This window comes from Lepidochelys olivacea, assembly GCF_965140295.1.
Source record: "Lepidochelys olivacea isolate rLepOli2 genome assembly, chromosome: 2".
In the NCBI taxonomy this organism is placed as follows: Eukaryota; Metazoa; Chordata; order Testudines; family Cheloniidae; genus Lepidochelys; species Lepidochelys olivacea.
The window spans coordinates 262,470,393-262,494,576 of record NC_140412.1 but is presented as its reverse complement, the minus strand read 5'-3'; the positions used below and the strand labels follow the sequence as shown (position 1 = coordinate 262,494,576).

General features: G+C 47.2%; 1 protein-coding gene across 1 annotated transcript; it reads left to right on the top strand.

Annotated features, from left to right (window-relative positions):
- Window positions 1–2,825: 2,825 nt before the first annotated feature.
- On the top strand, window positions 2,826–16,010 carry KLHL40 (kelch like family member 40; the record flags this gene model as incomplete). The annotated part of the gene is made up of 6 exons (XM_084618202.1): window positions 2,826–3,971; window positions 5,404–5,564; window positions 8,373–8,480; window positions 10,812–10,997; window positions 12,111–12,257; window positions 13,890–16,010. 6 exons carry the CDS (start codon window positions 2,826–2,828, stop codon window positions 13,999–14,001), a joined length of 1,860 nt encoding a protein of 619 aa, XP_084474328.1. The 3' UTR covers window positions 14,002–16,010.
- Window positions 16,011–24,184: the final 8,174 nt, after the last annotated feature.

The following is a 24,184-nucleotide window of genomic DNA, read 5'->3' as shown; positions in this document are numbered from 1 at the left end:
CACCGCTCCCAGGAGCCAGGGCCCGTCTTCATCCCCCACGCCAGCAGCTTCTCCGGCAGGGCTGTACCGCCCCCAGTACCCCACCCACTGGGGCAGGCACCAGGCTCACCAGCAGCTGTCCCTGGTTGCGCTCTCGTGTTCAAGCAGCACACACTCCCCCAGACGGGAGACACAGATGGGGGGCAGGGCTGGGGCCAGGGCTGCCATGCCGGAAGAGCTGCCAGCATGGGGCACTGGCTCCTGGGAGCGGCAGCCCCATGTTCTGCTCCTTTCACCGCTATGGTTCCCAGGAGAGCCCTGCGGTTTTGCGGATACCAATTGATATCCGCCGATATCCGCATCCGCAGATATAAATTTGTATCCGCGCAGGGCTCTTGTGGTTGAGCCCCACTTCCAATAGGGGTAGACCACACCGTTGCAAACTCTAGATTACACTAACGCAGCACATCTGCACTTGGGGTTCACATCTACGTATATTGATACAAATGTCCCCAGTTCAGACAGGGCCTTTGTGTCTTTCAGGCTAGGTCTACACTGCACAGTTAACCCAGGTTATTAGCACCCAGGTCTGAGCACAGAGGTTAGCTTAGCCCAGGCGTGAGCAGCCCCATGGCCAAGCCCTGCCCAAATTACTGAGTCCTCACTGCTTCTGCTCTCACTGGTGTCTGGGGGCCTGTCCCAAGGGTGGTTGTGCAGAGATGCTCTAGGATTCTTGTAAAAGCGGCAAAGGGTCCCGTGGCACCTTCTAGACTCACAGACATACTGGAGCATGAGCTTTCGTGGGTGAACCCCCACTTTGCCGGATGCCACGAAAACCCACAAAAGCTCATGCTCCAATACGTCTGTGAGTCTAGAAGGTGCCACGGGACTCTTTGCCGCTTTCACAGATCCAGACTAACCCGGCTACCCCTCTGGAGCCAGGATTCTTGTGTTCATTGCCAGCAAACTTGCCTGTCCTTTGGGGGAATTGTGGGAAGGGACTAAAGCACCATCAGTATCCGAGGGACTTAGGCTGGGACTGCCCATTTTGCAGTGCGGAGGCAGGCTGAGGTGAAGCGGAGCTCAGGTTCCAGCCCCACCCCCTGCTGGGTAAGCTAGCTCAGGTGCCAAGCACCTCCAGACCCGGGTCAAAGGATTTTCTGTGCGGATGGGAGATGGGTTAGGGCTAAAATCTGGATAAAAGACTGGGTTAACTGTACAAGGTAGGCGCACCGATCATAATAGTTGGGAGGGGGGAGGGAAAGAGGTGCAGGTTAGGGGGCAGGGATTGACCTTTGTAACGGAAACATTGCAGTGCAAATTGATGTCTGAAAGTAAAAACTATCACTATATAGTGATAACATAACGGTATTTATAACAGGTTTCAGAGTTGCATCCGATGAAGTGAGCTGTAGCTCACGAAAGCTCATGCTCAAATAAATTGGTTAGTCTCTAAGGTGCCACAAGTCCTCCTTTTCTTTTTGGTATTTATAACGGTTCCCCTGCCTGGTTCATCCATTGTAAAACGCTCCCATGAGCTTTTTGAGCTGTCACAAATTTGCTTTATTATGGTCACTATATCTTGGCAGCCACCTCGGAGCGCCGCAGGGGTCGTGATGCTACATACCCTGGCCATTGGGAATGCCACAGAGACAGCAGCAGAGCTGGCCCCCAGGCTGGATCATCTTCCTCAGAAGTTATTATGAAACGTGCGGCCCTTTTTTCCCATTGAAAATTTGTGAATTTTTTCCAGCTGGCTCTAGATAGCAGGGAATAGTGGGCAACAGAGAGGGAGGACAGCCCGGTGAGTAGGGCGCCAGTCTTGCGTCCCGGCTCCACCAGACTCTGTGTGACCTTGGACAAGTCACTTAAGCTCTCTGTGCCTCAGTTCCCCCTCCGTACAATGGGGATAGTAGCACTGCCCTGCCTCCCAGAGAGGATGGGAGGAAAAATACATTAAAACCGTGGGGCCTGTTCTGACACAACAGTGATGGGGTTCCATAAAAATACCACAGACAGAACAGACCCCAGAGCCGCATCCTCCAAAACCACAGGACACTACCACATGTTCTGTGGGAGAACCTCCTTTAGCTGCTTCCAGTAGAGGGCTATGACACACAGCTAAGCATATAAAACACTCCTCCCCCCACCAACAGTTACCCTGGAGCAGGTCACTGGAATGTCTCCCTTCCCTTCCCCTCTGCCCCCCAGAAAATCAACTATCCAAATGACCGGGACAGCCTTAGCTGCATCACACTGACAGTACGATACGACACCTCATTGCATATCTCCAGATTTAGCGTCATAGTGTATTTTTAGCCAGGTGAGTCCTGCACTCGAGGTTGAAGAGAGGGAGGGGGAAGAGGGGTAACAAACCCTACAGTTCACCGGCTTGGGGGCTGGTTTTTTTTCCTTTCTGATTCATCTGAAGGAAAAGCTTTTTCACCTGCGCTATGAGGAAGGCTGCCAGTCACACGCTGGCCTTCCGGAAAAGCCCAGCACTGATTCATGAGCGGACAGACCATTCCCGATGGGTCCAGGCTGCACGTACAGCTGTTCCTCCAGCCCCCTCCCTTCCCGGTTGTCCAATGTGTCCTATGAGAGGGTGATCGGCTTACACATGCTCCAATATGGGGGCCTTAAGCTTTGTGAGGCTGCGGTTATATATAAAGCCCCTCGCTGAGGCCGCAGCAGACAGCCAGTTGTATTAGCAGCAAGTGCTTCACATTCTTAGGGCTCCAGCTGTCAGGAAGCAAGGGAGAGCTGCACTGCTTCGGGGAAGTCTCTCGGCTGGGAGATAGGGGGGGAAAAAAAGGAGAAGAGCAAACAAGCTATTACTTTCAAGCATGACACTGCCAATAGATCAAGCAGAAGAGCTGCGTCTCTACCAGCAGACGCTCCTCCAGGATGGGCTCAAAGACATGCTGGACCACAACAAGTTCCTGGATTGTGTCTTGAAAGTCAAGGGGAAAGAATTCCCCTGCCACCGGCTGGTGCTGGCAGCCTGCAGCCCCTATTTCCGGGCAATGTTCCTTTCAGACATGGAAGAGAGTAAGAAGAGGGAGATCGACCTGGAGGACGTGGACCCCGAAGTCATGCGCAAGATCCTCCATTACATCTACACCTCCGAGCTGGAGCTCACCGAGCAGAACGTGCAGGACATTTTCTCCGTGGCCAACATGTTCCAGATCCCCTCCATCTTCACAGTCTGTGTCTCCTTCCTGCAGAAGCGTCTCTGCCTCAGCAACTGCTTGGCGATCTTCAGGCTAGGCTTGATGCTGGATTGTGCCCGCCTGGCAGTGTCCGCCCGGGATTTCATCTGCGACCGCTTTGCCCTGGTCTCCCGGGATGAGGAGTTCTACAAACTCTCCCCTGATGAGCTCATTGCTGTCATATCCACTGACTCCCTTAACATTGAGAAGGAGGAGGCGGTCTTTGAGACGGTGATGAAGTGGGTGGAAGCCAAGGACCGCGAGAGCCGGATCCAGGCCTTGCCGGTGGTCTTTGAGAGCATCCGTTTCCGCCTCCTGCCCCAGGACTACATCAGGGACCATGTGGAGAAGCACCCCATTGTGAAGTCCATCCCGGAGCTGCTCAAGAAACTCCAGGTGGTGAAGGACGCCAGCGAAGGCAAATTCATGGTGGTGAAAAAGAAGAAGGTGAAGAAAAGCAGTGAGACAACAGCTGGGGACAATGCTGTCAATGGAGAAGTGGCCGAGGGGGATGATAATGAGGAGGATGTCCTCCCAGGGATCTTAAATGACACAATGCGCTTTGGGATGTTCCTCCAGGACCTCATTTTCATGGTGAGCAGTGCTGGGGCAGTGGCCTATGATCCCAGCGCCAACGAGTGCTATTTTGCCTCCATCTCAGCTCAGATCCCAAAGAATCATGTCAGTCTGGTAACCAAAGAGAACCAGATCTTCATAGCAGGTGGACTGTACTACAATGAGGACAACAAAGAGGACCCCATGAGCTCCTACTTCTTACAGGTACCGGCTTTGTTACTCTTTTGCTTCTATGGTCCACTAGAAGGATCGCTGATTTTTAGGTTCTGCATAGCACAAAGCCAATGCAACTCACCGTCATGTGTGTTAGTTGTATTTGGCTTGTGTGTCCCTTATACAAATGCATGCCACAAGCATTTTATTGCTCTGTCAGACATTGTAGAGACTGATTGAATATGGCTCGCTGTTACGCATTAAGTCAATGGCTTGTTACATAGTAATATGTAGGCCATGAAAATATTTAGATACTCATGTGATGGTACTATAGAAAACTCTGAGACAGACAAATTAGAGAGATAGAGAGAGTGAGAGAGAGTGTATGGAGATAGATAGATAGATAGATAGATAGATAGATAGATAGATAGATAGATGTGTTGCAAAAAGTTTGGAATTTCCAAATAGGGCTAATGTGGTGACGACTGGGTGAGGATCTTTGGCCTGTGTTATGAGGAGGTTGGACTAGATGATCATAATGGTCTCTGCTGGCCTTGACATCTATCAGGGAGGTTTTTATTTCAAAGCTGGTTTGTCCCTCTCTAACAGCAACTTGTCTTGTGAGCTGGCAGCAGGCTAAGCCCTGTTTGATTTTGCAGCCCTGGTGAGCAGTGCTGGGGTGGGAAAAGCACAGAACCATCATTTTATTCTTACGTTACTTGGGGGAGTGGGCTGCATTATGGAAAATGCACAGTTAACTCCCATTGCCAAAAACTATTCTGATTAAATCTCTTTTGAAGGCTGGGAGATGGAGCTAAAGCTGAGGTGGTTATGGTATCAGAGCTTCTCCTGGCACAATGATTGCTCAGTAACCGAAAAATTTGAGACCAGCTCAGCCCAAGGAGACTGAGCTGTATAGAAACGTGCAAAGTCATCGTCGAGTAGCCTTCCATGAAAAGAGAAGAGGCCATTTCTACAGGGCACTTGGGTCCTGTTTATCACCATACGTGTAGGAGCCCCCATCATGGAGCAGGACCCCACTGTGCAAGGCACTGTATGAGCCCGGAACAAAAAGACAGTCCCTGCCCAAAGACCTTGCAAGCTAAGTATAAGACAAGAGCCAGCAGGTGGATACAACTGGAGCACATGGAAACAAGCAAGGAAAGGACCCGCAGAGAATCTCCACCCTGGGGCTGCTTAGCAGGAGGCTGCAGAACTGGGCGTGCCCTTTGGTACCTGTTGGAATGGGCTCAGTGCTTTGTCACTGCATGCTTGGCCCCTGATATTTTATTTTAATTTAACAAATTGACAGAGTAAGCAAATCCATTTATACGTCAGAGAGGGACTGGTGCATAGAATCATAGAATATCAGGGTTGGAAGAGACCTCAGGAGGTCATCTAGTCCAACCCCCCGCTCAAAGCAAGACCAACACCAACTAAATCAGTGCATACTGTACCCTCATGGCTATTCGTTTCCTTGCAGTATGATCACCTGGACTCTGACTGGCTGGGCATGCCCCCTCTGCCTTCCCCCCGCTGCCTCTTTGGCCTGGGAGACGCAGAAAACTCCATTTTCGTGGTAGGAGGGAAAGAACTGAAAGAAGGAGAACAGACCTTGGACTCCGTCATGTGCTACGACCGATTGTAAGTGCCTGAGAAGCGAAGCAGCTAGGCTGGGGTGTGAGAATGAATCCATCTGTACAGGGACCTAAAAATTGATGTCACATCTAGAGACAGTCTCTGAATGCTAGATCCAATCACCCCAGCAAGTGGAATTGTCCCAAATCCAAATCCCTCCCTTGCAGCTCTGATCCATCTCCGGTACCATCTGTTGGGTTTATTGCAATTGAAACCTCCAAGGGAAAGGGGATTGAGGCCGTTAAGGGGCAGCCAATCAACACTAATTTTATCAAGGGCTAGACTGTGCCTTTGGCTATATTCACACAGGAACTGCCCGGAGATCTCAGAAGGCAGGATATGGCTCTTAATGTTTTGGGCACCGGGGCAGTCTCATGGGTGTGTAACAGCCCTAAGTGCAGCCATCAGCAAACATGCCCCGGTAGATGGTCACGGGCAACAAAACTGGACTCTGGTCACAACCGCTTTTTAGAATGATGCCGATAAAGGGATTCAAAATCTCTCAAACCCAGACCTCTCAAGGGTCCAGATCCTTCAAGGTTTTGTGGAGGATACTCAGAGGATCAGGCTCATGGAGAATCTGTTGGCCTCTATTTACAACCAAACTTGAAATGACCCTTTTCCTGGAGGATTGCAGCCCCTGACCCCAATACACCCCATAGGGTGCTATCCTTTGCCACCCAGCTGTTGAACATCATATGCTCAGAAGCATGAACATCAATTGCCCTTGCCATCTCAGTCCCAGCGAGCGTAGCTGTGGACAAGAATAAGCAATCCAAGTGACTGCTTAGGACTGATCTGGCACCAAAAGGACCAGCCTGATTTCCCTCCCCTCTGGCAATGAGACCAGAAAGGGAGAGCGCACCCTACCAAATTCTCCTTCATCTATGGGAGCAGAGAAGGTGGTGTCATACCAGTCATTTCCCTGTAAAGCTAGTTGCCTCATTAATATCATGCAGCAGGGAATTCCCAGGGTTAATAATACATTGTGGAAAGTATTTCCCTTTCTCTGTTTCAAGGTATTTGCATTCCAGTTAGGTTGAGAGCCATGATGCACAGTTTGAAAAATTAAGCGTACACCCACCCCTCCGGCTCTTATATTTTCCATTATCCAGTCATCCAGTGCAACCCATTATGGACTCAGCTGTTAAAAAGCAAGAAGCAATGAGTCATCTGGAAAGATGGAGGTTCACCCACTTCCATCCAAGACAAGGATAGCACATAAAAGATATGGTCTAGGTCAAACCAGAATTATTTGGGGGAAGTTCTATGGCCTGTATTATACAAGAGATCAGACCAGATGATTACAATGGTCCCTTTGGGCTTTATCATCTATGAATCTGTGAATCATAACATATCTATTCCCAACACCTAGCTTTAATCTACTCTGCAGAAAGCCACATGTCCCATGCACTGTAAGTTCTTCTCATTGGAAAAAAGCATCAAACTGTCTTTTCCCACTAATCTGGAATTACAGGAGCTGCCCGGCTTCCCCACAGTGGTTAAGACTAATCTTAGCATATGCTTTGTATACTGCACTATGAACTGCCTGAAGTATTAAATCTCACTGAAAGGCAAACAGAAATGCCAAACAATCTCCCTGTCGGCCTGCAATAAGCTAGAATAGCTAGTGAGCTGGAGTCTTTTACTCAATTTATATTTAGACATGTCTGAGCTGTTTTATTTAGGCATGTCTGTTTCATAGGCAGAGATTTCAAACCAGTTCCCATTCCTATCAACCATGGTGTTTATCTGTGCCCTAAAACTCTCTTGGGGGCGGGGGCTCTCTTTGCTAAGTGTCCTGAAGTGCATGCAGCTGAAAAAGATTATAACCAGGGAGAGCTTTCAGACTGTCTTCTATGCAACTGGGTTTCAAAGTGACCAGCACAATAATCATACACGGCCCCACTTTATTGACAGCTGAAATTTCAGCAAACAGTCTTATCTTTTGATGAATGGATTATTCCTGCTTGAATTAGGGGGTTAGACTTGGTAGATCTAAGGCCAATTCAATCCAGAACTTTTTGGTTTCTATGGAAGTGCCTTTCTCTGGTCTTCAGTCTGTAGAAAGAGAAATTTGTCCTTGTGTGTGAGGGATTGTTTGTACAGCATGGTGGAGTCGTGTGTGCAGTGTTCGTACAGAATGGTCGAGTGGCTACAGAACAAGATGGAGTCAAGAGATCTCCATTCTAGTGAGGGCTCTGACTGTGACCTGCTTTGGGAACGCAGACGAGATACTTAGGTCCAGATTTTCAGATGCGGGCTTGAATTTTAGGTGCCTCCATATGTGGGTGCCCAACGTTAGAAAATGAGAGCCTGATTTTAAGAGGTGCCGAACACCCAAAACCCCAACTGAGTGTCACATGTAGGGCACCTGAAAACTGAGCTACCCCCAAATTAGCGGTAACTTCTGAAAATGTGACCCTTAACCTCTCTGTACATCAGCGCCTCCCCCTCTGTAAAACAAGGATAATGCAGGACTAGCTACCTTACAGAGGTATCAATCAATGAATGTTTGCAAAGTGTTTGAGATCCTGGGATAGAAGGTGCTGTATAAATATGAAGCCAAATATAACAAGCTAAGCTGCCGAGAGGATGCTACAGAAAAGAATGCGTATTATAGCAAGTATCCCGTATGGCGTTTCTTTTTCTTAGTGGTTGACTATGACTTTTGTTAATGAGTTTTTAGACTCCATGCACTTTGGGCAGGAACTGCATCCATCCACCTACGGGGTTGGAAAGCCCCTCGTGTCTTCTGGATGCTACCCCCATCTAAACAATATAATACCCTTGCTTTTCATAATCCTTATACAGGTCATTTAAATGGGGCGAGTCAGATCCGCTCCCCTACGCAGTCTATGGCCATGCTGTGGTATCAGACAAGGATCTAATCTATGTCATCGGAGGCAAAAGAAGTGACAAGTAAGTGAAAGAGCAAGGGATATAAAAGGAGTGGGAGGGACAAAACACCTCTGATGGCACGTGGGTTTGGCTGCTTTCATACCCTAGGTCATGACTACAAGAAGGAAGTTGTGGAAGGAGCTCTGTTGGGTACATAAGTAGCATTCTAGGGTAACCAGCAGATTAAGGAGTGGAGGGGAACAGACGAATCAAATGGGACTGTGGGGGGGCCTAAGACATGGAACCCTTCACTTCCAGGCTTCTGGTCTGAGTCCAGCCTTGACTGTGTTGCTAAAGTTTCTCTCAGGGCCCTTGGACCACCTGTCTAACTCCATTGAGATCAATGGGTGATCTGCACAACGAAAAAGGACAATATAAGGCCACAATGGAGAAAGGATATCCTCCTCCTTCCCCATGTTAACAAGCATAACAAATAGCAGGAGAGGAAAGAAGAGACATGAGAATCCCTTAGCAGGGAAGCTGCCTGTCATCAAACCAATGAGCCCAGCCTGGGAGAAGGCTGGTGTGGCATAGCAAGATCCAGCTGTCGCAGCTGCAGCGGTAGAAAACAACTTCACAAAACAGTCCCTCACTCCCAGTTGCCATTTATTATCTGCAGGGAGCAAGGCCTCAGCATAACCTGCCTTAAATGAAAATTCCAGCCATTGTAAAACAGCAAAAATAAATATTGACAAAATAAGCCTGGCCTACCACAGCAAAGATAGGCCCTGCACCAAAGAGATTACAGTCTGGAAAGAGGGTATATACACAGCCATATACCTCCTAGATTGTAAGCTCTTTGGGGCAGGAACTCTTTTTATTAATTTCTGGTACAGTATCAAATTTCATCATCAGTACTTAACAAATAAGGCCTGCTGCTGGGTGCATGCATACAGATCCCTGATTTGCATATAGCTAGACAGACACATAGCTAGTAATGAGTGTACACTCTGATGGGTTTGGACCCTTTGGGGTGTCACCTGATGTGCTGGGATGCCACTAAGCCACCCTATTCTGCCAGCCTGGGTCCCCTTTACCTGGCCTCTTCCAGCCAAGCACACAGGCAGGGCCATGCCCAGCTGTACAGAGAGACAGAGATCCATTGTGGGATGATTCAGGGTGCTCGCCCCAGCACTCTGGTGCCCACTCCCTTTAAGGGGTACAAACCCAAAGGTTTTATGAAATTTGCCCCTTCCCTCAATGTGGAGGGAGATATGCACAACTTCTCCCCCCCACCCCCAGTTAGAAATTACATAAACTGAGTTATGAACAAGAAATAAGTTTATTAACTACAAAAGGTGAATTTTAAGTGAATAGAAGAGATAACAGACAGAACAAAGCAGATTACTGAGCAAATAAACCAAAGTATTCAAGCTAAGCTCAATATACTTAAGAAACAGGTTACAAAATGTAATTTCTTACCCTAAATGTTATTTTAGGCAGATTGCAAAGTTTCTGTGTTTCAGAGTTCCAGTTACATTCCTTTTCAGACTGGCTCAGTCACCCCTGGCTCAGTCTGGACTCCTCCTTGTCTTCCCTTCAGGTGTCTTTTTCAGTCTTTCTTCCTGGGCAGACAGGTCTGGAGAGGAGGAGTCCCATTTGCCTTCCTCCCCCCGTTTAAATAGGATTTACATAAGGCGGGAATCTTTTGTTTCCCAAAGATGACCCCCCTTCCCTTCCAGTGGAAAGTTACAAGAAGTCCAAGGTAATGTTTAGTATCAGGTGACAAGACCACCTGACTCTGTAGAATCACAGCGTCCATGAGTCAGTGGCTGTGTGGAAGGTCCGCTGGAAGGCCAAGCCTTTTCACAATTCATTGTCCTCTCTGATGGGCCATCAGCCCTGTCTGGCTTTTCCATGGTTGTACCTGAAGTGTTAGTGGTGGGCATTACCCACAGCAGCATAGCTGAAATACAGATACATAGTCAATATTCCTAACTTCAGATACAGAAATGATACAGGCATGTAAACTGGATAATTGCATTCAGTAAATCATAACCTTGCCAATGATATCTTACAAGACCCATCTTGCATAAAGTACATCTCAGTTATGTCATATCCAGACCATGAGCATATTTTCATGAAGAATATGGAGTGAAATGTTACATACACAACACCAGGGTGCTCGGGGTCAATAGCGTGTACACAAGAAAGGTGCATGTTGTACAAAGGAAAGGCATCTATTGAACTGGGCTCAACAGTAAAACGCACCGACCCCAATTTCAAGTGTAGCAGCAGAGTCTGAAAGTTGCCGACTTAGATCGATACTCCAGAATTCCCATCCCTCGGCCCAATGGAACCATTCCATGTAATAATTCAGTGAGGTTGCTTTTCCCTCTTGCCCTTTCGCAGGAAGTGCCTGAACAAGATGTGCGTCTACAACCCGAAGAAGTTTGAGTGGAAGGAGCTGGCTCCCATGAAAACTGCCCGTTCTCTGTTTGGAGCAACCGTACACAATGGCAAGATCTATGTGGCAACTGGCGTGACCGACTCTGGCTTGACTGACTCGGTGGAAGCATATGACATTGCAGCTAACAAGTACGTACCACGGCTCATCCTTGGGATGAAAATGCTCTAGGGAGCAGTTGCAGGAATGTAGGAAACAACCTGCCCCCGATCAGCCAATGATTTGAAGCTGTCTTGGCTCCATCCATTCAGTTCCTTGTGCAACTGATGCACCTCTTCATCTGGTGTTAGTTACTGCCAATTGCCAGTGCTGGGCCAGGGGCATTTGTCTAGCTCCAGAGGCTTGGGGCGATATCAATAGCTTGAATGCCCAGAGAGCCTGGAGAGTGGGGTCACTCAACCAGGATGGAGGCGGAAGGCCTGAGCCGTTGCATCCCCAAGCATTGGGATGGGGTCTCCTTCCTGTCTGGATATCAGGATATATTGCAATTTCCAGGGGCAACTCTCACTTCTCAGCCTGGCGAGGGTCTGAACGAAACTCAGCTGGGAGGGGAGATTTCTGACTCCTTCCTGCTCACTAACAGCTTGATCCCCACTGACTTCAATGGGCGTGAGATCAACCCCTGAGAGCGCTCCGTGCACAGGCCATATAGCTCTAGGAACTCGGAAGGGGAGGAATCCTCCCCAGGGCTGTAGTAGCCCTCACACTGACCACGCTGCCCCTCCATGGTTTTGTGTAGTCTTAGATCTACTCCATTGCCCTACCCCAAAAGCCCCTGGTGAGTTTGGTGCTCTGTAGTATGCAAGGAGGTGCAAACTCTCCCCTCTCCCCGCCTACACACACTCAGCAGAAGCCCACCAGTCACGCTGTGTAAAGCATGACAAGCAGGCACTCATGCTGCACTCCTTACTGGGGCATATAAGAACCTATACAGATCAGAATAGGACAGATTGTTTCTGGTGTGTCCAGGGTCTTCTCCATCTACCAAGGGGAGTTGTGGGGGCTCAGCACTCCTGAAAATCAGGCTGTGGATGTCTGAAATAGGGCACCCAAAACTGGAGGCTGCTTTTGAAAAAACTGGACCTAGGAGCTTGTCTGAGGGCCACACAAGCCGGCGAGTCACACTACTGGGATTAGCGCTCCGAACTCACCAGATTCCAGGCCCACATCCATGCTGACGTAGCTGCACTGATAGAGGGTGGCCAGAACACCTTGCTAACGAGTCTAACCTTTCTGCCCGGCAGGTGGGAGCCCTTCACTGAATTCCCCCAGGAGCGCAGCTCTGTCAGCCTGGTGAGTCTGGCTGGCAGTCTGTATTTACTTGGTGGATTTGCCACAGTGGAGACGGAGTCAGGAGAACTGGTGCCAACCGAGCTCAATGACATCTGGAGGTAAGGGACATAGCCATTGCGAGCAAAGGGCATGGCTGGGGGCTGAGTTCTTCTGGGGTTTTAACTAGTGACGGTTTAAAATCCATTATTCTCTTGCCTTTAAGCAATACTCACTTCTCCCCAGCGATTTTAAAAAGATTTAAAAAATGAAAGAGGGTACAGAAATGAGGGCCACAAAAACGATTCAGAGGCTGCCGAGGATGCCTCACAGTGAGAGATTTAAGGAGCTCAGCTGGTTTAGCTTATAGAAAAGAAAACTGGGAAATGACAAGCACAGGGTATCACCTTCATGGGGAGAAAATACCAGGTCCTGAAGGGCTCTTTAATTGAGCAGAGAAAGACAGAATAAGGGCCAATGGCTGGAAGTTAAAGCCAGACAAATTCAAACTGGAAATAAGACACCATTTTTGTTTTTGAACAGTGAGGGTGATTAACCACTGGAACAAACTAGCAAGGGAAGTGGTGGTTCTCAATCTCTTGATGTCTTCATATAAAGCCTGGGTGCGTTTCTGGAAGATACGCTTTAGCCACACACAGGTTATTGGGCTCAAAACTGAGGTAACTGGGTGAAAGTATATGGCCTGTGTTATACAGGGGGTCAGACTAGTTGATCATAAAGGTCTCTTCTGACCTCAAAGTCTATGAAACTGGAAATTAAATCACCCTTTAACCAAGGCCTTGTCTGCACTAGAGAAATTTTGCACAAAGTTTCCCGCTATTGCTAACTCTGGGGTTGAGTCCCACTGGTATGTGCTTAATCTTGGTGCCAAAAGGCAACTCAGTGTTCTAAGTGCAATACTGACCAAATCTGCTTTGAACCAAGATGAAATGCGAGACCGCTTCCAAAGCAGGTTGATTGTCAAGACCTAACAAACTTGGGAGGAGAGGGATCTATGGGATGAGAGCCTCAGCTGTGTCAATTCCCTGAGCTCCACTGACTTCATGTGAGCTATGGCATTTTATACCAGCTGAGGATCTGGCTCTGTCACTTCTCTGGCATGGGATCATAGCAAAGCTAGGTGCGTATTTACCAAGCGATGGGGGTTGTTTGAGTCTTGGGGGCCTCAGTCCAGTCCCCAGTGGAAAAATACCTACTTCCCCAAGACCGCTCTAACTGGCACCCTCGTCAGCAGTCTCAGCAGAGAGACCACTGCCATTCAGTCCGTAGGAAGTGACCTATCCCTCCCCACTAAATGTGCCCCATCAGGGGCAGGGGGGCAGGTATACTGGCAGGGTACCATAAGGAAATTTGCTAGTTGATGCCTGTACTGTAGCAGTTCTGTGGAGGGGACTCAAGCCTCCAGAACTGTCAGTCTGGCATTTTTCATCAGCTCTAAGAGCCAAATTCAAAGTCTCAAGACTTCGATGGACTTTAGATAAGGCCTAAGTCGATATTCAAATGACAGATACTGACCAAACAAGTCCTTCCTGCCAATCTTGTTTACCAGACACCGCACTCTGTCTGGAACTCTACACACAGAGACATCTAGTGGCTGAATAACATACTACAAGTAAACACATCACTAGAGCAACACTGAATCTGACTATTTGTCGTAGCCAAAGCTGGGATGGGGAACACAGTTGAGAATAGAGTTCTTTGCTGACCATAATATTTTGTCTCCCTCCCTTCAGGTATGACGAAGAAGGGAAGAAGTGGGAAGGTGTCCTCAGAGAGATCCAGTATGCCTCAGGTGCCACCTTCCTTCCCGTGCGCATGAATGTTTTACGGTTAACAAAGATGTAAATGACGTGATGATTTATGTTGTTCCTGGGTTTTTCTAAGTTCGCATTTATTGATGTGAATGGGGTGGGGAGGGATTTTATTGGTTAAGCCAGAGAAACATTATATCTGTGATTTGTTGCCATTTTACTTCACCCAGCAGGGAAAGGGGAAGGGAAAGAATTAGAATGGACCCTTACAGGAGCTTAAAGGCTAAAGCACTACTTAGAACCCAGATCTGGAGAACGCAAGAAGCTGTGGTGGCCTGAGCACTGGACTCATTCTATCTCTCGGAACAGATTTGTTTCCCTCTTCCTGGTCAGGAAAGGAACAGTAACCACATTTTCCCTTCAGGGTAGAATCCTCTGTTTTTCAGGAATTCACATCCTCCCCTTCCCCATTTTCTCCCTCCATCCAACAAGGCCCTTCATCATCTCAACCACGCTTCTGAATGGGGAAGGCTGGAGGCCGATCCCAAAAGAATGGAGCAAGCCAGAATGGCACAAGGGTCACCCATGCAAGGGAATCTCAAACTCAGCTCCTCCCCACACCCGGTAGCCAGCCTTACCACACAGGGGTCAGTTGTCAGCAGCAAGGGAAGCAGGAGGTCTGTGCTGTAGGCATTTGGAGCTGGTCTGAAGTATGTAGCATTAAGCCAAGTGAGAAGTCTTGGCCGATCTTTTGAGCGGAACTCACCATAGAAAGAAAAGAGTAAGTGTTGGAATGGGTAGGGGGATTTTGCATGCTGGAACAGCAAACAGCGCACGAGAAAGGTAGGGCTAAAAGGAGTGAGCACTGAAGAACAGATGCAATCAGACCAGACCAGACCATGGTGATAGATGTCTCAGGACAGACACACACCCTCAGACTGACCTCCACACCTGCCTTTTGAGTTTTATTTCCTGGGCCTCATTTAATCTTTGCATTCAGATGCTCAGTTTCTGCTTCCTTTGAACAACTGTTACAGAGGCAGAAGAGGAAAAATGCCTTCTTGATGTCGTCAGTTATTAGCTCTCCTTCCCACTAAGTAGAGGACCTTCATCTTTCTCTTCCTTCTAATGTAATTAAAGAACCTCTTCTTCTTGTCTTTTATGTCCCTTGCTAGGTGTAACTCATTTTGTATCATAGCTTTTCTGATTTTGTCCTTACCTGCTTGTGCTATTCTTTTGTACTCCTCCTTAGCAATTCATCCATGTTTCCACTTGTTGTAGGATTCCTTTTTGATGTTCCGGTCATTAAAGACCTCCTGATGGAGCCATATTGGCTTTTTACTATTCTTTCTATCTTTCCTTTGCATCAATGCGTAAAAAGTAAAGGTAAAGATCTATAACAAGTTGATATATCTATTTGCTTAAGAGCAGTACTTTGATGCCTGCTCCAAGGAGGTGAGGGCTACAACGTGGGAGAAATCCTCTATATTTGTGGTAGCAGCTGCAGAAGCAGTTGACTTGTCCCTATAGTCCCGGTAGTTTTATTTCTGTTCAGTTTGATTAACTACCTGGAGTCTGCATCACCCTGTTCTTCACAATAATAGAACCAACAAGTCACAGACTGCAATGATCACACACAGAACTTTGAAAGGCTTTGTTGCATCAAATTTCATTTTTCATGGGGTTGTTTTATATTTACGATGTCACGGAAATTTGTAATGTCCTTTCCTTATTTTCTCTTAAATCACAGTTTGCAAACTAGATCAGTAAAAATCAAGATCTCAGCAGCTTTTGAATCAGTGGAAGCATCCTACCAATGAAATGTGCATTTTTTAGGCGCTGATAACAATTTTTGGTAGAAACACAATTATACTTCTAGTAGACACAAATCTTTGTTGAAGTGAAAGTCTAAGGACTCTTATGTTACTTGACCAGTGTTGTATTTTACAATAAAAAATGTGAAAGACACACAGTGTGTTTATGAGTGTGTGTGTGTGCGTGTGACAGACAGAGATGAGAGATATAAGTAGGAGCATTGCCAGATCCAGGGACGTGATCATTCCCCTCTATTCGGCATTGGTGAGGCCTCATCTGGAGTACTGTGTCCAGTTTTGGGCCCCACACTACAAGAAGGATGTGGAAAAATGGGAAAGAGTCCAGCAGAGGGCAACAAAAATTATTAGGGGGCTGGAGCACATGACTTACGAGGAGAGGCTGAGGGAACTGGGATTATTTAGTCTGCAGAAGAGAAGAGGGGGGATTTGATAGCTGCTTTCAACTACCTAAAGGGGGGTTCCAAAGAGGATGCATCTAGACTGCTCTCAGTGGTACCAGATAACAGAACAAGAAGCAATGGTCTCAGGTTGCAGTGTGGGAGGTTTAGGTTAGATATTAGGAAAAACTTTTCAGTAGGAGGGCGGTGAAGCACTGGAATGGGTTACCCAGGGAGGTGGTGGAATCTCCCTCCTTAGGTATTTTTAAGGTCAGGCTTGACAAAGCCCTGGCTGGGATGATTTCGTTGGGAATTGATCCTGCTTTGAGGATTGCACAGGGGGTTGCACTCCTGAGGTCCCTTCCAACCCTGATATTCTATGATTCTGTGACCATTTCATAGCAACTAAACATTAGAATCAAATTGCAGCTGCATTGAACAGGTTGGAAACTAATTGTCATGAGCTCAGCTGGCTCTGAGCCTCGGTGCTAGGCAACCCAGCAAGCTCATCTGGTCCCACTGAGCCTTCTTCAAATGGTCCTGCTTCCTAACTGGGCACAGGAGCCAGTAGCCCGCTACTTGAGTCTGGCAGCTTCAGCAGCACGGTGGCTGCTCAACGTGTACCATGCCGTGCCCTGCTTTTGCTTCCACTTCCTGCTCCAGCCCTGTTCCTGCCTTGCCCCTGGCCCACTTCAGTCTAGTCCTTCCTTTCCTGCTCTCATTCTGACTCAGGCTCTGACCTTTGGCATGGCTCCTCACCTGACTTCAGCTTGGGGTTCCCAATCCTGACTCTGGTTCTGATCTTTCGGCTTGGCTCCTCGGCCCAGACTCTGGCTTCATCCTCAGGCCGGGACCTGACTCCTGGATCTACCTTCACCATTCCTCCACACTGCTGCCACACCCACCGGGCAGGGCCCTGCTCCATCCACTAGGTCAGCCATCTACACCCGGCAGCCTACATTAGTATGATAAAAGTCAGTTCAGTGCATTGGTTATTGTGCCAGCAACCTTGACCTTGATTATCTGAGGTCACCCTTCTTTCATGCACACGTTAAGGAGAACACATCATCTATCTAAGCTTTTATACCAACCTAATTCCTATTATTATATTTATCGGTGGCATCATAGTAGCAACTGGAAGCCCCCGTGGAGCTTGGGACCCCACTGTGTTGGCTGCTGTACATAGCCAGAGGCAGTCCCTACCCCCAAAAAGTTTGCAATCTAAATAGACAAGACACAGGGAGGGAGGGGGAACAGGTAGGTGAAGTATCTTGCTCCCAGACCCACAGGCAGTCAGTGGCTGAGCTGGGGACAGTGTCAGGCACTGCCTCTGACAATCAGGCCTAGTGGTTGGAGCATGGGTCACAGTGAGGTGTAGGGTTGGGCCTGAACCAAGGGTGGACCTGGAATCGAGATCCAGGGACAGGCCAAATTGGGACCGAAGCCAGGGTCCAGATACGCGTCAAATGTCAAAAGCCAGGGAGAGTCCGAGGGTGTCAGGAGGATCAGGAGGTGGAGGCCAGGCAGGAGCAGGTCAGTGGCGAGGCTGGAATGAGGTTAGTGCGGGGCCAGGGCAGGGCTCAGGCAAGGCTGGGGCAGGAGCAGGCTGCGAGTCTCTGGAGCGAGGCAGCAGCAGGACGGTTCCTGGGCAAGTAATGCTGTTGCTCAGACTGATCTGCAGCTCTGCCAGGGCTGTGGAAATACCTGGGCCAGGGGTCATCTGACCCAGGCTCTGCTCGGGGATAGGTAGCTGCTGCCTGCCTGAGGGCTGACTCGTCGCAGCACCTGAGCGAGTAGCTCTGGTTTGTCTCACAAACAGAGGCCAGGTCTCCCGAGTCCTCGTCCCGTGTCCTGTCCACTGAACGACACGTACAGCACAGCCCGTGCCAGAGCGTTGGACTCCTGGCGCTTTGGAGGGGTGGGGGTGGGGGGGGGTCTATAAAACGTGGCCGAGAAGCAGCAGTAGGGATTTACCACCTCAGCCGCGTCGCCCCCTGGCCTAGCCAGCCATGGGGAAAAGAACGTCGCCCAGAACAGAGCAGTAGAACAGTGCCTCGCTCCCAACAACCCAGCGCATGCCACTGGGTCAGTTGTGGGCCTAACAGCCACTCACCATAGCTCCTGCTCTGCTCCTCTCATCTCCCTCTCTTTTCTCCCTGAAAAACAAAGCCTTTGGAAGCCACCAATTATTTCTGTTCAGCTCTGCCCCTGCCCCTTCAATCAGTCTCCCTGCCCAGCCCCATCAATTGACCACGTGTAGCTTTCCCTCCCCATTTCCCCCAGCTGGCCAATGCTACGGGGTGCCCTCTGCTGAGCTGCATGGTGGTTCGCATGCAGATGCATCAACGGTAGGCAGAGAGAAGAAGATGAAGATTCTTGGCTACTTCAGCTAATTTCCTCTCTCATGCTGACAGAGGCAGGATGGCACCAGATGCTTGATCCCCCAACAGAGGAACCATGATTGCTCGGTGGCTCCAATCCAATATCTTGAGCCACTCTCCTTGGGCCCATTCTTATCTTACTTCTTCTACCAGCATAAACCAGAAGTGGCAACAAGAGATTTACTTTAGTGGAGAACGAGTGAGAGGCTGGAATCAGGACTCCCGCTCCCATGTATCATCTTCTAATAGGATCCAGTGTTAAAATATGAGAATTAGGTGAAGCAGGGCTAAAATGTAAGGGCCCGATCCCACAAACTGCTGAGCACTGGAAACTCACATCAAGGTCGATGAAGGTGGAGAAAGATCACCATATTCCAGGACTGGGCTCCAAGTGAGAAAATCCAGGACTAAATTGTATGGATTGTACCTAAAACTTCCACAACCACAACAAAATCACACAGATTTTGCGGGAAAAACTGAACAAATTTTGCCAACGTTCTCAGCAGTTTCTTGTTGTCCCGGTATTCAAAACCAAAGAAAGAAAATGAGTCTTATTTGTGGCCATATTTACGCTACCTACCCAGAGGATAGTTTAAAAACAAAAACAAAATAACTATTTTTGTAACTTTGTGACTTTTAGTCCTTACCCGGAGTCAAAATGAAGCTGAATCGAGGAGAAAAGAAAGGAAAGCGAGCACCCCATTTAATGAATATACGGTCATTAGTTTCATTATTTAATGCTGAAAGAATGTATTGTTTCTGTCTCGTGAATGATAGATGCTATGCACTCAGCAGTACTATCAGAGGAAACAGACCGAACACAGACCACTAGTAATTATTAGCACCAGTGGACAGAGATGCCTTCCCCCACTGCTTCCCCCCCCAGAGATGCCTTCCCCCACTGCTTCCCCCCCCCCCATAGATGCCTTCCCCCACTGCTCTTTGTCTAAGCACAGCTACAGGAGTCTAACATTATAATGCTATGTACACAACTCTGTGGTTATGAGGGAAAATTATTAATCACGGATACATGCCTCCGACTGGCTTCTTTGTTAAACTAGGGAGGGGCACTGTGAGATCCTGGAGCAGTACAGGGTGTGACTGCTTGCTTAACTTTAAGCACATGCGTAGTTCTATCCCTATTCAGCAAAACTACACTGAAATCCATGGAAGCAAATTTAGGCGCCTAACTTGAGGATCTGGGCCTAAGGGCCTGATTCAAAGCCCATTGGAATCACTGGGAGACTTTCCATCGACTTCATGGCATGGATCAGGCCCTTGGCCACTTGCTCAAAATTAAGCATGTGCTTAAGTGCTTCTTCTGCAGCCTTTGAAGCCAATGGCAAAGCTCTCCGTGGTGGGAGATCAGGTCCCATGTGACTACGCCAATCTGGTTTTGTAGCCATTCTTTTATAAAGCAGCACTTACGCTGGTGTAAATCGGGAGACGAAACCGCTCAGGCTATGTGGCGTCCCAGTAGATGAAGATTTGGGCCAAGGTGCAGAGTTGATTTACAAAGAGAAGGTAAAATCTGCTCATGTGAAACAACCTGCCCTTTCTTAAAGTGCACCCGCCCCATCCCCAAAGCAATCTACACACAAATGGTTTTCAAGTACTTGACACTGAGGATGGACAGTTTGGCACAAAAGGGTGGAGTGAACCCAGGGTCCTGGAGGCAGCTCTAGGTGAGGGACCAGGGAAGCCATCTCCTTCCTCTTTCTCCTCCCCGACAGCGGTGTGGTTGATTCCTGAAAAACTCAGATCTTTGGACTATCTCTCCCACCTTCCACACCTATCCTTGGTGGCTAGGACTCTGTTAAAGAAACTGGGGAAACAAGAAAAGTCTGGGAGAGCATCAGTGACACATGCACACAGAAGCGTGTGCTCCTGTTTGGAGATTGTTCAGTAGGACACAGTTAATAAGGTATAGATTCACAGATTCCAAGCCAGGAAGGGAACATTGTGATCATCTAGTCTGATTTCCTGTATAATACAGGCCAGAGAACTTCTCTGAAATAATTCCTGTTTGAATTAGAGCATATTTTACACAGGAATCCCACCTCAACACCCCGAAATCAGGTGAAAAATTCCAGGTGTTGTAGCTACAAATTTGGGGGAATGGGACAAAATCAACTGCCAAAAATTGACAGCACTGGTGGTGAATTCAGTCCTCTGCCATCTCCAATTGCAGCATGTTCACTCCAGTCTCCTAGATGATCATTTGATACAACGCTCTTTAAAACATAAAATGAAAACTGTCTCCAATGAGTCTTTAAAGCCTAAATTCATCCAACTGGTGTTGGAATGGTGGATGTACAAGATAAAACGATGGGGGCAGAGGGGAGGAGAAGGAAAGATGCACTAGACTTTCAGATCTTCACTCATGTGTTTTACATCCAGCTGAGCACATGATTTGCAGGAGCAGAGAACAACCGCAGGGCGTCCCATTCGAGGTGTGCAAAATATCTATTAGCAAATGAAAATCTTCAGCGTTTGGGAGGGAGGGTTCCCTTTTTGTTACAAACTCAAAAATCATCCCATTTTTCTGGAAAATCTTACTACAGAATGCAAAGCTTCAAGAAAAAGAATTTGTAAACCCGTTTTCCAGTGAGACTAGGGATGGTGCCCAAGCAAATATACAACCATTGGTGAGCAAGAGCAGCCTTTGTATAAAACAAATTTTTTTTAAAAAAGCACACACTTCTTTTGAGTTTTTCATGCAACATTTTCCGTCCTTTTGCCTAAGTGAAAACAAATCCTGCAACTAAAATAGAACTTGAAGGGCTATGAAACTGGTTGAACTGGAGAAAACTGTCATGTGAGATTTTGCAATTAGTAAGTGTGTATTTTCCAGAGCTCTGGTGTATGTGTGTGTATCAACATGCACATAACACACACCTACTATCCTACATGTTCATTTTATCGAATGTAAAGGATTCTGAAACCTTTGTTAAACCCTTTGGAGGTGGGAATGGCAGTTCACACCCTCCACTATAGAAGCAGTCTAAAAACTGAACAGTTGACCCTAACCCAGTTCACCCTTCCCCTGAAATTCTGTACAGTGAGTTAAATTGTACAAACTGCAATTTTGTAGTGCAAACTCTGCTGCAAACCATCCCTGTTTTGAAAAGTTAAAACTGGACTGATGAGCTTATGCAAAATTCAAACCCAACTGTGATTCCCCCCCTTCTCATGTGCACCCATGACTGTCATTTAAGATGTGTTTGTACAGCACTTAACACAATGGAGTCCAAGCTGGTGTGATCTTTAAGTGTTACAACAAATTAAATAAAATAATAATAATAATCATCCCCACTGATAACACAATGCTGGTTACTGGTGCATACGGAAAGGGGACAAATGTACTCCTTAGATTTTGCAAGATACTGATAGTTGCAGCTGTCTAATCCAGATTTTCAAGCAACAAATTATTCAGGCAGACATGCAAACATAAGCACACAACCAATGCACCTAAAAAATGGGACAGAAGACCTGGAGCTTGATCCATTACGGAACATCCTACAGAATTTAATAGTGTCATGAAGACGACACCACGATCCTGGGAGTGACGTGGGTGCCTGGAGCAGAAGTGACGGTGGCGAGTCGTTACCAGAAGAGGGTGCACTGGCTAGCAGAGCTGATCCCCAGGACATCCAGCATGGGGCGCCATGGTGGTGAGTCCCACCCCATCACTGGCCCCAAATCAGTAGAGCCTTTAAACTCCATCTTAAAGTCCATCTGTACTCAGAACTGCACTTACCTCTCTTAAGCCTTTCCCATTCTATTGACTTCAAGGAGACTTTGGCACCTGCTTAAGCGCTTAAATGAATCAGAGGAATAATGGGGTTCTACAGAACAAAAGCCAACAGAATTCAATAAAGAATGAGATCCTTTCTATAGGCTTCTTTTAAATCCAGCCTACAGCAAGGGTATCATTTATGTTACAGGAGAAAACTTCAACTCAGAAAATCAAGTTCTTTTTGAAAATGTGGTCACCAACTACTTTTATAAGTAACACCTAACCTACCTTCTCTCATTCAGTATCAAAAGGTCAATTCCCACCTCTGATCGGCCCATGTCATCCTCCATTGCTATGTGTTATATTCAAACAAGCACCTTCCCACTTTCTTTTATGCTGCCCTCATGCTTGGGAGGAGCTCCCTGTAAACATCTGCAAAACTAACTCATTATCTTCCTAAAGCCCTCCTTTCCTGTGATGACTGAAAGAGTAACAAGAAAACGTTCTACAAATACATTAGAAGAGGAAGATTCTCACAACCATGACAGCAGGACTGTCATAAATATAAAGGGAAGGGTAAACCCCTTTGAAATCCCTCCTGGCCAGGGGAAAGCTCCTCTCACCTGTAAAGGGTTAAGAAGCTAAAGGTAACCTCGCTGGCACCTGACCAAAATGACCAATGAGGAGACAAGATACTTTCAAAAGCTGGGAGGAGGGAGAGAAACAAAGGGTCTGTGTCTGTCTGTAGTCGTCTTGGCCGGGGACAGAACAGGAATGGAGTCTTAGAACTTTTAGTAAGTAATCTAGCTAGGTATGTGTTAGATTATGATTTCTTTAAATGGCTGAGAAAAGAATTGTGCTGAATAGAATAACTATTTCTGTCTGTGTATCTTTTTTGTAACTTAAGGTTTTGCCTAGAGGGGTTCTCTATGTTTTTGAATCTAATTACCCTGTAAGATATCTACCATCCTGATTTTACAGGGGGGATTTCTTTATTTCTATTTACTCTATTTTTTATTAAAAGTCTTCTTGTAAAACACTGAATGCTTTTTCATTGTTTTCAGATCCAAGGGTTTGGGTCTGTGGTCACCTATGCAAATTGGTGAGGCTTTTTACCAAACCTTGTCCAGGAAGTGGGGTGCAAGGTTTTGGGAAGTATTTTGGGGGGAAGGACGCGTCCAAACAGCTCTTCCCCAGTAACCAGTATTAGTTTGGTGGTGGTAGCGGCCAGTCCAAGGATAACGGGGGTAATATTTTGTACCTTGGGGAAGTTTTGACCTAAGCTGGTAAAGATAAGCTTAGGGGGTTTTTCATGCAGGTCCCCACATCTGTACCCTAGAGTTCAGAGTGGGGGAGGAACCGTGACAGGGACCAAGGACTTTAAAAAAAAAAAAAAAACCCCACCAAATATCACGAGGTTCATAATAAAAACCACAAGAGTTGGCAACACTGAGTATCTTACTCCAGATAGGTTTCAGACTAGCAGCCGTGTTACTCTGTATCCACAAAAAGGAGGACTTGTGGCACCTTAGAGACTAACAAATTTATTTGAGCATAAGCTTTCATGAGCTACAGCACTGAATGCATCTGATGAAGTGAGCTGTAGCTCATGAAAGCTTATGCTCAAATAAATTTGTTCACCTCTAAGGTGCCACAAGTCCTCCTTTTCTTTTTACTCCAGATATAATCTCCTTGAAATCAGTGGCTCCACCTATGGAATAAGATACTACTCAGCATATGTAAGTGTATCAGCATCTGCTCCCTGATTTTCTTCCATGGATATCTTTAAAACATTCCATGACAGTCTACATAAAGGAAAATCAAATCAGAAAAACAAACATTTTAAAAACAAATGAACAAACAAACCAACCCAAGCTGACTGGGTCTTTTTAAATGTTACAGGATGGTTAACAATAAAATCCACAGAAAGGTTAATTTCTATTAA